This window comes from Pituophis catenifer, unplaced genomic scaffold, assembly GCF_029215685.1.
Source record: "Pituophis catenifer annectens isolate HBS135680 unplaced genomic scaffold, rPitCat1.0.hap2 SCAF_7, whole genome shotgun sequence".
NCBI classification, from domain to species: domain Eukaryota; kingdom Metazoa; phylum Chordata; class Lepidosauria; order Squamata; family Colubridae; genus Pituophis; species Pituophis catenifer.
The window spans coordinates 22,399,677-22,414,563 of record NW_027256887.1 but is presented as its reverse complement, the minus strand read 5'-3'; the positions used below and the strand labels follow the sequence as shown (position 1 = coordinate 22,414,563).

At 37.7% G+C, this 14,887-nt stretch overlaps 1 protein-coding gene across 1 annotated transcript in view; it reads right to left on the bottom strand.

The window, feature by feature from the left end:
• The window catches only part of IQUB (IQ motif and ubiquitin domain containing), a 36,205-nt gene that overhangs the window by 20,019 nt on the left and 1,299 nt on the right, over positions 1–14,887 (bottom strand). Inside the window, exons 2-6 of the mRNA XM_070947454.1 lie at positions 14,076–14,210; positions 12,649–12,816; positions 12,391–12,566; positions 11,819–11,974; positions 6,180–6,390 (exon numbers count right to left, since the gene is read on the bottom strand). Of these exons, the coding sequence (XP_070803555.1) occupies positions 6,180–6,390; positions 11,819–11,974; positions 12,391–12,566; positions 12,649–12,816; positions 14,076–14,210 (846 nt within the window). The remainder of the gene's footprint in view (positions 1–6,179; positions 6,391–11,818; positions 11,975–12,390; positions 12,567–12,648; positions 12,817–14,075; positions 14,211–14,887) is intronic.

The following is a 14,887-nucleotide window of genomic DNA, read 5'->3' as shown; positions in this document are numbered from 1 at the left end:
CAGCAGGAATCCACATGGCCACCAACCCACTTCTTCTGCTTGCTTGCAGTCACAATGGTGCAGGAGGCTGAATGGTGTGTTTGAGCCATGGCCACAAGGTGAGGAAGGTATTAGGACATGGATGCCCTGTCTGTGAGGGCTCTGAGGTAAGCCGATGCCGGGCACGTGCGGCAGCTCCACCACCTTGCATCTTGTGGCCACAGCACTGGTCCATCACTCAGCCTCCTGCTCCATTGTGGCTGTGAGCAAGCAGAAGTGGGCCAGCGGCCACACAGGGTCCTGCTGGCTGGGGTTGCTGGAGCTGCCACCACAAGGCAAGGCAGGTGCCGGGGTGTGGGTGGCCTGGCTGCAGAGGCCCTGAGGTAACCCAGTGCGGGGCACATGGGTCAGTTTCAGCCTCCCTGCCTCACAGCGGTGGCATTAGTATGCCACACGGCCTCCTGCCCCGATGCAAGCAAGCAAAAGAAATGTGCTTCCCGTAAATGGGGGAAAAAAGGATACCCCCTGAAAATAAGCCCTGGTGCTTATTTTGAGGCCCAAAAGAAAATAAGACCTAGTCTTATTTTCAGGGGAACATGGATATTTATTTTTAGATTTATATTCTGTGTTTCAGGAATTTAAGGTGACCTACATAGCATTTCTTCCTCCCATTTTTGCCCAACACAGCTATCTTGTGTGATAGGATGGCCTGAATATAAATGACTGGCTCAAAGACATTTGAGTTTTTATGGGTGATCTCCTCTTTCCTGTTGCCAGTCCAGCATCATACTACAAAGCCTGTTAAAAAATGACACATTTTTTCAAAAGTTTACAAATGTGAATTCTATGATCATGTGCCTCCAAATTGTTATTCTTTCCCTTTCTAAAAGGAAGTCTGGACATAGTTACACAGGACATTTTATGATTCAACGACCAATGCACCTATCCTGAACTTGTTATGATGAATTAAAAATGTTGTCCATGAAATGGCCATAGTTGTTGTCTGTATTTGTGATAATCTCATTAGTGTTCTACCTTACAAACTAAGGTTGAAACAACTTCTGACATTAAATACTTCTCTCTTTTTAGAATTATTTTATCCTTTATTACAATATTTTTTAAAATATTGTGCTACTAATGCATTGCTCATTTAAATAAAAACATAATTCTAAAAAAAAATATTTAAAGATCCACAACTTGTGTTAAAATAAAACACATCATTAAAAATGAAGTTCACATTTTGGGAATTTGCATATAAAAAGCCTGCACCAAAGTCATTTACATGCTGAAGGACAAAAGCATAGGGATTTCTGTAACTTTCCTGGCCAATTTTAAGAGCTTTATATTTTAGCAATGTGAATTTAAAAATGATTATAAAAGTGTTGTATAATTTGTCTTTATTATTGAGGGGTGGGGACAAAACAGTAACAAAACAGAATTTTATTTTCTATTCCCTATTATTTTCTATCAGCCTTTTAGGATACATTAAATTGTTAAAAAGTTAAGTATTCCTACTTCCCCAAAGTGCACCAAAGTCCAAAAATATAAATATATTACAATTCAATGGTAACAAATTTGCACTTCTAATTACAGCCCTTTTAGTTAGCATTCCTAAAGAAATACTTACAGTATTTAAATAGGGTAAATAAGTATATACAATATTACATTGATTTTTTTTTAGTTTCAGCAGATTCTTCATTTACTATAGTCATCTATCATCAAGTAACTGAAATGTTAGTGATGTTACAATATATATTATCCTTTTAATATGTTTATTGATGTGCTGCATTTCTACTTTTTAAATGCTAAAACAGAATGTTAGCTCTTCATATGTATCACAAGCTTTGTGATTCTTATTTTTAGCAATTTTCTTCCTTGCTATAACCACACAAATACTTCTAAAGTAGCTATGTTCCTAAACTGTTGTAAACTTCATATGTCAGAACCTATTAGGCTACATTTCCCTAACTGTTGATGGCCAAATTATATATTACATTTTATATTATAACTGTATATTAGACATATATAGTGTTCTTTTCAAGAAGCACTATGAAAATGAAACAGAGTAATCAATTTCAGATTGATTTTGGTTGTCCTGAATGTATGCCTTGTTGGGAATAACTAGTTTTTCTATAGTTCTGTAGCATAATTTTCATAGTTGCAAGGGTGAGAAGGACATGGACTGCTCGGCCGGAGACAGCAAAATATCTCAGGCTATATGTCTGTATGTCTCTCTCATTAATAGTAGTTCTTAGAGGTTATTTGGAATAAGAGAAAGCAAAAATTCTCTTTTCCTCTTTTATTGTCTGATCTAAACCACATTCCTAATCCTTTTGTGGTGCTTTTTATTTTTTGAGCAAACATGAAGACTCCCAATAATGGCTTATATAGCAATAGCACTTAAGACTTATATACCACTTCATAGTGCTTTTACAGCCCTCTCTAAGTAGGTTACAGAGTCAGCATATTGCCCCCAACAATCTGAGTCCTCATTTTACCCACCTCAGAAGGATGGAAGGCTGAGTAAACCTTGAGCCGGTGAGATTTGAACTGCTGAACTGCAGCTACCAGTCAGCTGAAGTAGCCTGCAATACTGCACTCTAACCACTGCGCCACCTTGGCATATAGCCAATAATTTAAGACAAAGGTATGTTGTCTCCTCTGTATGGTCCCATTTTGGTAACACTACAAGTGTGTGCCAGACTAATCATCTAGCTCTTCTGCAATTCACCAAATACCCCAACCACAATATTTTAAAACAAATAAGCTGAAAAAGAAATAGAACCTAGATCTGCTGATTTGTCTTATATTTACACTTATATTCTGGATATGCTTCTCATCCTCGGATCTTCTATACAACTATGATAAACACAGTTCAGCACTGATTCTATCCTCCTTATCAATGGATTCGTTTCTGATGCTCTGGGCAAGGTTTTACAGCCATTATATATGTGGAAATAAGGGGGAGTAGCTTTGACTGATTTAATCATGCATCCTTTTGCTTGAAACAAATAACAGAAAACAAGCCAAAGTTATAACCAACTATTCATCCACTGACAAGACAGCTGAAATAATGACTGTAAAGGATGGGGACTTGCAAACTCATAGTTTACACTAAGCAATGCTACATTGTAATGTAGAGTGCTAGATTTTAATAACCAAGTTGGCATTCAGTTGAAAGTGTCTGACAGCCTATTATGAATTTATTTTTTCTGCTTTATCAACAAACAATAAAGGTGATGTATCAGTGAAGTCAGGCAGATTATGTCACAAAGCAATATGTGCAAAGTCTCTCACAAATCACTTTTTCTTTCTCTTCCCAGAACCATGTGGATTACTAAACCCCATTTAATACCCAAAGAGCTGAAATCCAGTATTGGAAGTTTTTCAAAGATATCCAAGCAGAGCTGAACTGTAAAAACTGGACTGAATGCACTGTCCTTTTGCCAGTTCTACAGAATGAGCCAAGTCAAGAAACAAGAAGAAAGACAATATAATTAATATTTGCTACAGTAACCGGATCTTGAAGTCTGACAGCTTTTGTCCTTCTTTCACTCTTATATGAACCTTAAGACACAAGGGGGTAATCCTGACTTTCTCACTCCTTTCCAAGCAAAGTTTCCCACAGTTATGACATATTTTCTTCAAGGCCCTCTCCATGCTGCTCTACCTATTATCAAAAGCATCAAAAACATAATACTTACATGATTTTGAGCAGCTTTTAAAAATATTAGTTTCAAAAATCTGCTTATTGAAATTCCATTTTCATTGAAAGACTGAACTATTCTTTTTCTTCAACCAAGTGACAAGCAGATCTCTTACTCTTCTTTAAACGGCAATGAATTGCTCCATGCTTTAAGCATCATTGGTATAAATTATCAGGGTCCATGTGAGGATAGCAGTCACAAATGAAAATAATCAATCACTATTTATGAAGAAACAAGTTTCAAAAAACTGACCTTCAAGTTACAGGGAATCAGATTCACCTGCAAGCTATTTATATCTTTGTATTTCAATGAGTTACTCTAGCCCAGGGGTGTCAAACTCAATTTCATTGAGGGCCACATCAGGGCTATGGTTGACCTCGGGGGGGGGGGGGGTTGGGACTGGGCAGGCGTGGCCAGCTTGATGCCACTCACTGGGTGTGGCTGACTGGGTGGGCGTGGCCAGATGGGTGGGCATGGCCAGCTTGACACCACTCCCCAAACCTATGGGGAATGATCCATTGATAGATCACTGTCCCAGCTGTTTAACTTGATGGCACTATAAGAACTTGAAAGTACTTCTATTAAGGTAACAAGTGCTTCCTTTAATTTAATCCTTTCTTATTTGAAGATAAAACAATTAAATCACTTATTGAGGAAGCATCCAGAAAATAATGAATAAAAACAGTAGCAAACAATCTGAAGCAGCACAATTCAAAAACAGCTTATTTAAAGACTAGTGTACTAGACTCTCAATAGCTACTATTATGTATTCAACAGTTTACACAAAGCAATTGGAGAAAGGTTGGGCATTCGAATCCCTGGTATAGGCCTCTGGCGTGAGCAGGGGGTTGGACTAGATGACGTCCAAGTTCCCTTCACATCTTGCCTACGCAGCAAATACATGTTGTATCTATTTCTGGTAAGCAGATCACTGAATCTCTACAGAAGTAAAATATGGCACCTTGAAGAAACGGGATAGAAAAAGTATTGACACTTTTGAACTTTGGGATTACCAAAGACTCTTGAGAATACCATGCACAATCAAGAAAACTAACAAATAGAGCATAGAATAAAACAAGCCAGAGTTCTCTCTTGAAAAACATGTGACCAGGTTCAAATTATTATATTTTAGACACATGATGCAAAGATCCAGATGTTTAAGGACCATAATGCTGCAAATGTTCATATTGATTAATATACAAAAAAGGTAGTTATATAACTAATTGATTTATATTAAAATGTTGAATTTATATTAAACAACTGTAATATTACATAATTAACCAATGTGAGATGGATATAAAAATAGATGACAATGGGAAGGGGTATAATATAGAATAGAAGGGAAAAATTGAATTTGATTAAGATTAGAGATGAGGATGAAGGGTAATATTGGTTTTTTACAAAAATAGATGAGGAATAAATATGGCAAAAAGGAAATATAGAAATTGTAAATTTAATTGAAATGACTAAATACTGGTTAAATTTGTGAACCGGCCAAATACTCTGTTCAAAGAAAATACATTGTATGTTTGTATGTGTGTTTCTAATTATTGTTATTTATTCATATTTATTCTCTTTTATTCTTTAAAGTTTATCTTTATCTTTATCTTAATATCTTTATATTTGTTTGGGGTTGGCTTTCTTCCCTTTCATCTTTTTTATTGTACAAGCAATCTTTTTCCTCAAATCTACCACCTCTCTCTTTTCTTTCCTTCTTACTTTCTCTTCCTCCCCCTCTTCTTCTCCTCCCTACTTCCTCTTCCTTTCTCCTTCTCCTCCTCTCTTCCTCCCTCTCTTACCCTCACTCCTACTCTAATTTCCCTTCCCTTCCTTCATCTCTCTCTATTGCTGTATTCTTTTATGCATATGGACTACTTAGAGGGCTGAAAAAGTTATTTCTGACTGGTCCTCGCACTTTTGACCAGTCCTCAAACTTACGACTGTCCTCACATTTTACGTTTTTGCCCTATCTTGTCACCATGGTGAAGAGAAGCAGTTGTGAAATGAGTGACATGGTTGTTAAGAATGCTACAATGGGCATAAATTAGGAATTAGGCATTAGGAAGGTTGAGAACCACTGACCTAGAGCATCTCTGACTATAATAGCTGAAAATACATAGGAGTTTACAGAAACTGAAATATGTCTTCTAAAAAAAGTGCAAATGAATCTGGCCTACAAAAATCTGGAAGACCAATAGGTGATAACAAAGATTTATAGCTTACATCAAGACATAATTGTAGGGATTTTTATAGCCCAGATCTGGCAATCTTACCAGTTATCCCTTCTTCTTCTTCTTCTTGATATAAGTTCTTAATTAATATGTCTTTTAAGGCTTGGATAATAGCTACAATATTGAAAAGGTCTGAAATTTTGCTCATCTGCATGAGATATCCCAGTTTAGCTACAGTTTTGCATCTAATCTACCATAAATGTTGGGGGAAAATGAATAAGTTTGTGTTTACTTATTGGCAATGAAGAAATTGGATACTTACATTCTAAGGCATGATAAAGTAATTCAAAATCATCCTTTGATTTCGGATGCATTCTTCGATTATATTCCCTTAGCAATTTTTCTTCCCTCTCTCTCTGTTTTCTTAGTTCCTCTTGCCTTTCCCATTCCAGTCTCAGTCTTAATTGTTCTTTTAGTTTCTTTACCCACTGAATAGCTAGCCATCGTCGATAATAGGTTTGGATTACAATGGTCTATACATAGGGAGAAGAAACAAAGGGCAATTAGTGTTTGTAGAAAGCATAAATATTGTAATATTTCTGCAAAAACAGTGATTCTGTTAATCAAGCAGTTCATGTCACACTAGCAAATTTTAAATATTTTCTCTAGGAAGAGTCTTAACCACCAGCAGTATCTGAATGGCCCACCAGGCAAAGTGTTGGGTTGTCATGCAATATGCTTCAGGAGTTAAATTCATTACTTTAGAAAATCTTCAACTAATTCTTTGATGCAAACTATGATTCAAAAATATCAAAACTGCTTTCCCACTATCTAGCACTGGAAAAATGGATATTTAATGGTTCTTAAATTTTTCTTCATTTTTTAAAGAAGGGGATAGTCATTCATAAAAGTTAAAACAATAAGAGGAAATGCAGCATGCCAAAGTTCGTAAAAATCTGTTCAAAATATTTAAAATTGTTGGGATCTTGGTGTTCATAAGCTTGCTTGTTCTGTGAGGTTTTCTTGCCAAATTAGGTAATACTGCTCTAATTCGTCCTTAATATACTGTTTAAATTTTTTTTCAACTTTCTAACATTCAATAACAAAAAGAAACTTACAATGAAGCTATATGCCAGTGATGGTGAACCTTTTCAGCACTGAGTGCCCAAACTGGAACGTGTGCATGCATGTGCATGCATGAGCCAGAGTGCCGGAAACCCGAAGATCAACTGGCCAGAGCTCCAGCGCACACTGGAAACTAGAAAACCAGCTGGTGACAGCACGCGTGCCCAGAGAGAGGGCTCTGTGTGCCAACTCTGGCACGGATGCCATAGGATCACCATCATGGCTATATGCTATGATCAATTAACAACAGATCCCACCTTTCTCCCCATCCTGCTCCCACCCTTCCCAACTTTTAATTGGGCTACAATGTTTGGCTTTTTGTATTAACTTATTTATATTTTTAGTTTAAATAGTTGTTACCTTTAATGACTGTAAAGCCGCCCAGAGTTACTATGAGGTAAGATGGGAGGCCTATAAATTTTACAAATAAATATTTTCAAAATAGGGTAAAAATTAGCCTTTGCGTTTTCAGACTACATTCTTTTACAATCTGCAGAGCTCATTCTGATTTGAGAATGGATTAATTGTATTAAGCAACTAAGAGTTAAAAAAACAACAACATCGGTTCAGCCGAGCCGGTAGCGGGGACGATATGATGTCACAGAACCGGTTCTCCCCCACCCACCCACCCACGTTATTCTTACCTTTTATTTGGTCCCACCCCCAATCTATTGCTGCCTCCTGAGTCCCAGCTGATGGCTAGAGGAAAAAAAATTGTTTAAATTCTTGCCGTGGGGCTTCAAAGGGCCGCCCTATAGCCAGTGGTGGGATTCTGCCGGTTCTAGGAGCCGAACCATTTGTTAAATTGCTGGCTTGCCTCGCCCCTCCACACCACTATTTATTGCCAATAAATAGTGGTGGCGAGGGGCGGGCGAGCCAGCAATTTAACAAATGGTTCGGTGTTTTTTTGTAATTTTATTGGCCCGTGGAGCTTCAGCATAGGCTAATTAGCCCTTGATTAGATCGGCTCCCAACTCTCAGCTGATTTGCTCTCAGCTGTTTTGCTCAGGGCTCTGCTGCTTGTTTGCAAAGAGTGCTGGAGCAATTTTTTTCCCCCTAGTTATGCTGAAAAACAAAACTGAAAGTAAAGCAAGCTGTTGGCTTTCCTGTTGCTACAACGTTGGAAAATTAGGCAGGCAGATTTCTTTTCTTTTTCCTCACCAAAAAAGATAGGTGCAAACAATGGGAAATTTAGGGAAAAAGAGGAGAGTTCAAGATTTTAAAACACAAAAGAAAAAAAGCTCTATTTAACTAGGGAATTGTAATAATTGAGATACTATTAATTGTATATTGTGTTGAAAGCAGAAATGGTTAAGTTGTGGTTTGGAGGAATATATGGGGGAAATTATTTGGTTTATTATTATTGGTAAATATAATTAATTGATTTGTAAGAAATTGGATTGCATGGAAATAATTGGAATATTCATGTTCATATTGATTAATATACAAAAAAGGTAGTTATATAACTAATTGATTTATATTAAAATGTTGAATTTATATTAAACAACTGTAATATTACATAATTAACCAATGTGAGGATGGATATAAAAATAGATGACAATGGGAGGGGGTATAATATAGAATAGAAGGGAAAAATTGAATTTGATTAAGATTAGAGATGAGGATGAAGGGTAATATTGGTTTTTTACAAAAATAGATGAGGAATAAATATGGCAAAAAGGAAATATAGAAATTGTAAATTTAATTGAAATGACTAAACACTGTTTAAATTTGTGAACCGGCCAAATACTCTGTTCAAAGAAAATACATTGTATGTTTGTATGTGTGTTTCTAATTATTGTTATTTATTCATATTTATTCTCTTTTATTCTTTAAAGTTTAACAATTCATTCTTTATCTTAATATCTTTATATTTGTTTGGGGTTGGCTTTCTTCCCTTTCATCTTTTTTATTGTACAGCAATCTTTCTCCTCAAACCTACCACCTCTCTCTTTTCTTTCCTTCTTACTTTCTCTTCCTCACCCTCTTCTTCTCCTCCCTACTTCCTCTTCCTTTCTCCTTCTCCTCCTCTCTTCCTCCCTCTCTTACCCTCACTCCTACTCTAATTTCCCTTCCCTTCCTTCATCCCTCTCTATTGCTGTATCCTTTTATGCATATGGACTACTCAGAGGGCTGAAAAAAGTTATTTCTGACTGGTCCTCGCACTTTTGACCAGTCCTCGAACTTACGACTGTCCTCACATTTTACATTTTTGCCCTATCTTGTCACCATGGTGAAGAGAAGCAGTTGTGAAATGAGTGATACGGTTGTTAAGAATGCTACAATGGGCATAAATGATGACCAGTCATAAGTGCGAAGACCGGTCAAAAGTGTGAGGACCTGTCAGAAATGACTTTTTTCAGCCCTCTGGGTAGTCCTTTTGTGCACATGGACCACTCAGAGGGCTGAAAAAGTTATTTTTGACTGGTCCTCTCTCACTTTTGACCAGATCTCGAATTTACGACTGTCGTCACATTTTACGTTTTTTGCCCTATCTTGTCACCATGGTGAAAAGAAGCAGTTGTGAAATAAGTGACATGGTTGTTAAGAATGCTGCACGGGCATAAATGTGAGGATGGTCATAAGTGTGAGGACCAGTCAAAAGTGCGAGGACCTGTCAGAAATGACTTTTTTCAGCCCTCTGAGTAGTCCCTATACACATAGCCACGCCCACCCAGTCACATGACCTCGAAGCCACGCCCACAAAATAAGCCACGCCCACAGAACCAGTAGTAAAAAAATTTAGAACCCACCTCTGCATAGCTGGTATGATTTCACCCAATTATTAACTTGGGGCCAGAACCCTGAAGGTTTTTGAATCAAAACAGGAAGATACTCTTTTGTCTGAAATGGTATAGGGCCATGATGGCAAACCTATGGCATGCGTGCTACCTGTGGCACACGGAGCCATATCGGTGGGCACACAAGTGTTGCCCTAGTTCACAGCTCCACCTGATTTTTGGGCTTTCCGGGCCCACCAAAAGTCGGGAAACAGGCTGGTCCCATCCTCCGGAGGGCCCTTGGGGTGTGTGGGGAAGACCCATTTTTTCTGTCCCCAGGCTCCAGAGCCTTTCTAGGAGCTCAGGGAGGGCGAAAACGACCTTCCCCACCCCCCCCCCCGAGGCCCTGCAGAGGCCGGAAACAGCCTGTTTGCCGACAAGTCATCAAACGGGCCGTTTCCGGCCTCCGGAGGGCCTCGGGGGGGTGAGGAAGGCTGTTTTTGCCCTCCCCAGGCTCCTTGAAAGGTTCTGGAGCCTGGGGAGAGCAAAAAATGGGCCTTCCGGTCCCACCGGAAGTTGGCAAATGGGCTGTTTCCGGCCTTCAGAGGGCCTCGGGGGGAGGCTGTTCTCATCCTCTCCAGGCTCCGAGAAAGCCTCTGGAGCCTGGGGAGGGCGAAAAATGGGCCTACCAGGCCCACCGGGCCATCGCATGCCAAAACTGGGGGGAAAGCAGGGGGGTCGCACTTGCAGATGTGCAGGGGGATGGCGAATTGAATTATGGGTGTGGGCACGCATGTGCACGACCCCCAGCATTCCCCCCGTTTTTGGCACGCAACAGCAAAAAGGTTCACCATCACTGGTATAGGGTTTCCTGCCTGAGCCAGGGGGTTGGATTATAAAACCTCAAAGGTCCCTTCCAACTCTGTTATTCTAAATATGGATCCAGTCCCACCTTGGGTAAGTTAAAATCTATCCCAACTTGCCTCTGATTTGGGTGTCACCCTGAGCCAGAACATGATAGTCACTAGATTTGTGAAGTGGTAGGGGAAAAAAACCACTACCATTTATTAAATAAATTCTCAACTCTGTGAAAACTTTGTTACAATCTGATCTTTAGTACAACCTCTGCTATGTTCAGTGACACTTAATTTGTGGAAGAATTGCAGGTTTAAGGAGGGGACACTGGAAATGCTTGTATATTTGAACTACTTTTTTATATATTCCAATGAAATTATATATTGTGCTCAGTTCCCCACTGCAGGGTGAAAGGAATTTTATTTGTTATATATGTGAATGCCTCTTGTGCCAAAGTATAAGAGATCCTGAATGGCAGCATCTTAAATGATGTATCTCACTAACATAAAGGAAATGAAAATAAATACTTCAGAGGTAGAAAATGTGAAATAAATATATCATAATGTTGTAGAAAAGTTTTTGACCATTTTCTGATTACTTTAATCTTGTGGAATACTGAAAATAAATCCTAAAGTACCAGTAATTCATAGACCAGTTTAAGAGTCAGTGAAAAGTTGAAATAGTCTGCAAGGAAAACAAACAAAACTATAAATTGCTTTAATTGGGCTTTGCACGTTCTTTGACAAATAAATAAAATTGTCCATAACTTCAGTACTATATACAAATACTCTCAAATGTAGCTCTCTACTTCTCATTTTTAAAATATTTAGACAAAAATGTATATTGAAAGGAATTTGGAACTTATTTTGAAATGCCAGATTCAAATTTCACACGTTAAGTTTCACATGTCTGAAACACAATCTCAAAGACACAGCTGTACAAAAATACTCAGGGGAAGGTATGAAACATCAAACTGGGGGAAGGTAGGAGATATGCTGTTCCTTTAACCAACCCACATAACTTGCTTAACTAATTAATTTAGTTTGAGCTTATTTGGAGCTGAGCTATTTGCAAGAATATTTCAAGTGACAATAAAAATGGAATCCTTGTAGAGTCAGTGATATATGAATGTGATTAAAATAAATTGGATATATATATATATATACATAAACCCGAATTAGATTAAGGGCTTTAATCACAGGAAAGTATGCAAAACTGCAATATTTTTTAATGATAATAATTTAGTTGATTGTATACTTACCGCCTTAAGTCGTCGTGCATGATATTCTTCAGCTGTCACATATGGCTTTGGTTCTATAAGCTTATCAGTGATATTTGACACATAAACACCAATTTTTGTCATTTGTGTACAAGTTGTATTTGTGGTCTCTTGTAATTTTTTTCTTTCTACCACTGTCTAGAATTAAATAAAATATTAATTTTAAGAAGGTTGAGCGTTCTCTGTATAAACTAAGATGAATTAAAAACTAATTTGTGAATGCATTAAATTAACAAATATTTAGAATTATAGAATGGAATTATTTAATTATCATCTTCTAATAGACTGGAACATATTTAACTTCCACATCAATTTTTCTGGCATGTATCTCAGGGTCTTCATTCTTTATGAACACATCTGGGCTGACCTACTGCTTCGTATTATCTGTATAAATTAATTAAATTGATCAAAAGCTAATTTATGAATGCAATAAATATATAAAATTAAAGAATTAAATTATTTAATTATTAGTTTCTAATATACAGAAATAGATTTAATTTCCAAATCAATTTTTCTTGCATATATCTCAGGGTCTTCATTCTTTCTGAACATACCTGTGTTGACCTACAGAACTCTTCATATTCTTTGTCTGGACGTTTTTTGGGATCTGTCTGTGATCCTGCATTATGATATTCCGTGCCCGTTTCTTTATGTCTAAATCCACCCAAGAATGGTTTTTCGAATGATGGTCTTTTAATTTCTATACATACATCCTGAAAAGTGTCTGGCTCTGTTCAGACAAAACAGCATTATTAAATTAGACCCAAAATTGGGCAACGTTTAACCAGACTATATACCTGATTGTTCTTTACCTATTTGAACTCGAACCGATATAACATCAGGCATATAGTATTCTTGCAGAAGTTTGTATGCTTTGAGTGGAAAGTTTTCACTGTCTAATGAGTACATATCAAACTGTATTGTCCCTTTAGGTTGCACACCAAGATTCCAGAGTGTTTCAAAATTTTCTATTATTCTCCCTAAAAAGAAAAAAAAATAGTTTTCACAATGAATTAAGAGGTCACTTAGCTTTGTTTTCTTTGATCATTTGAGGAATGTGACAAATCCCAAGAAAAGACTAAGGAGAACCATTTTGTGTAAGGCAACTTTCAACCTTCTCAAGTAGATAGGCAGGAATCACAATCAGGTGAGCTAATTTTATTTTATTGTAAAGCTGCATAAAAAGAATCTTGCAAGTCAGATGGTACAAACTTCCCAACATTTTTTTTACAATCTGAAAAGTTAGGCAAGGCCCATTCTGACTTTCTTTGCCCATTATGTAACTGCAGGGATGTCTCCCCCCCCCATCCCATTCCCCTCGGTGATTTGAACATACTATTATAGCAACTAAATTTCTTTTAAAATTACAAAGATTTGCTTTTCCACCTCTTCCAGAAATACCTGCTATAAAATAGCCTGGGGATTCTCAAACAATTATGCTTCGGTAAGAAGGAATGGACTGTGAATGACAACATTATACAGTGGTGGTAAATCTCAATATGAGAATAGTACCTGAAGGCCAAAATCCAGTATTCACTACTCATTTAATGGCTACCTTGGTTAGCAACTGTTTGTAAATACAAAAACAATAATTTTTTAAATACCATTTTCTGACCAATGCACATATTTAGGACTAAATTTTGTGTGACTGACAAAAAAAGCCTTCAGTGTGAATAGGATTAAGGTCTGATAAATTTCAGACAGCAGCACCAGCAGGTCAGAGGGTTCTGATCAACTAATTAAGGCCACAGAGCTGTGGCTGTTAACTTGCAGTCTGCGCTTAGGTGAATGCTATGGAGAAAAGCAGCAGAAAGCAGGAAAAAATTGTTTAAGCAATTTCTCTGCTCTGTAAAGGGACAAAAAAAAAGGAGGAAAATGGGTCAGATATTGGATACTCTGGAAGAGATCTTTATCTAAATGAGACAACAGCAACCAGTGATCTTCACAGTCTCTCTCTCTCTCTCTCATTTTTTATTTAAGGAATGTATTGTGATTACTAAATGAAAACAGGGTAGATATTCATAACAATTTGGGGGGTTTCAGTACATTATATTCAGTTTGAACAAGGCCCAATTAATGCATTTTTGTAAACTAATTTAAGGATATTCTTTATGTACACATGGATTTCTGTTGTTATTTAACAAAGTAATAATTGCTTCTTTAAATGTTACAACCATATTTGGAGCCCTGTCTATATTTATATACATGAAAAAACCAAACCCCTTGTATTGATACAAACCTAGCAACCGAATTTGTAAAACATCCAGCGGTATTTTTAATCGCTTTACAAAGTACTGCTTGATTTGCTCCACATTTTGATTAATGTTAAAAGACTTCGTGAAAATCTGGATATCAGGATGCAGCATGAATTTAACTGAAAAACAAGTACATCAATCCTTATTATGGTCCTTCATTAATTTCATTATTAGTTTCTAGTCAATTAGTAAGAATTAAATTTTGCTTGTGCATATTTTTGTCTCTTCAAAAGAATTAGAATCATTCTGTTAAAGCAAAAAATTAAGTAAAATTTATTTAATATGCAGTTATATGATGCAAATCAGCTCTGGATGGTAAGCATAAAACCAAATTAAATAGAAAAAGACAAATATAGTGAAAACAAAAAATAAACATTTCTTAATCAAGTATACCAAACACAGATTAAGCCCGCATAACATCCAGGCCCTAAGGCTGTGATGGCGAATTTATGGCACAGCGCCCTCTCTGTGGCCACACGAGCCATCACCCGAATTCAGCTTTGCTACGCATTCACACGCGTCTCCTGCTGGCCAGCTGGCATTCAGGTCTCTGCTGCGCATGCACAGGGGCGGGGCATGTGCAGGGGGCCGTGTGCGCATGCAGGAGGTGTGCGGGGGGCGCATGCATGTACTGAGGGGGGTACATGCTGGGGGCATGCACATGCAGGGGGAGGGGTACATGTGGGGGGCCATGTGCGTGTGCACAGGGCGCATGCTTGGGGCTGCATGTGCATTGCATTTTGGGAGTGCATGTGTGCACTTTGGCCACTCGGTTCGGAAATGGTTAGCCATCATT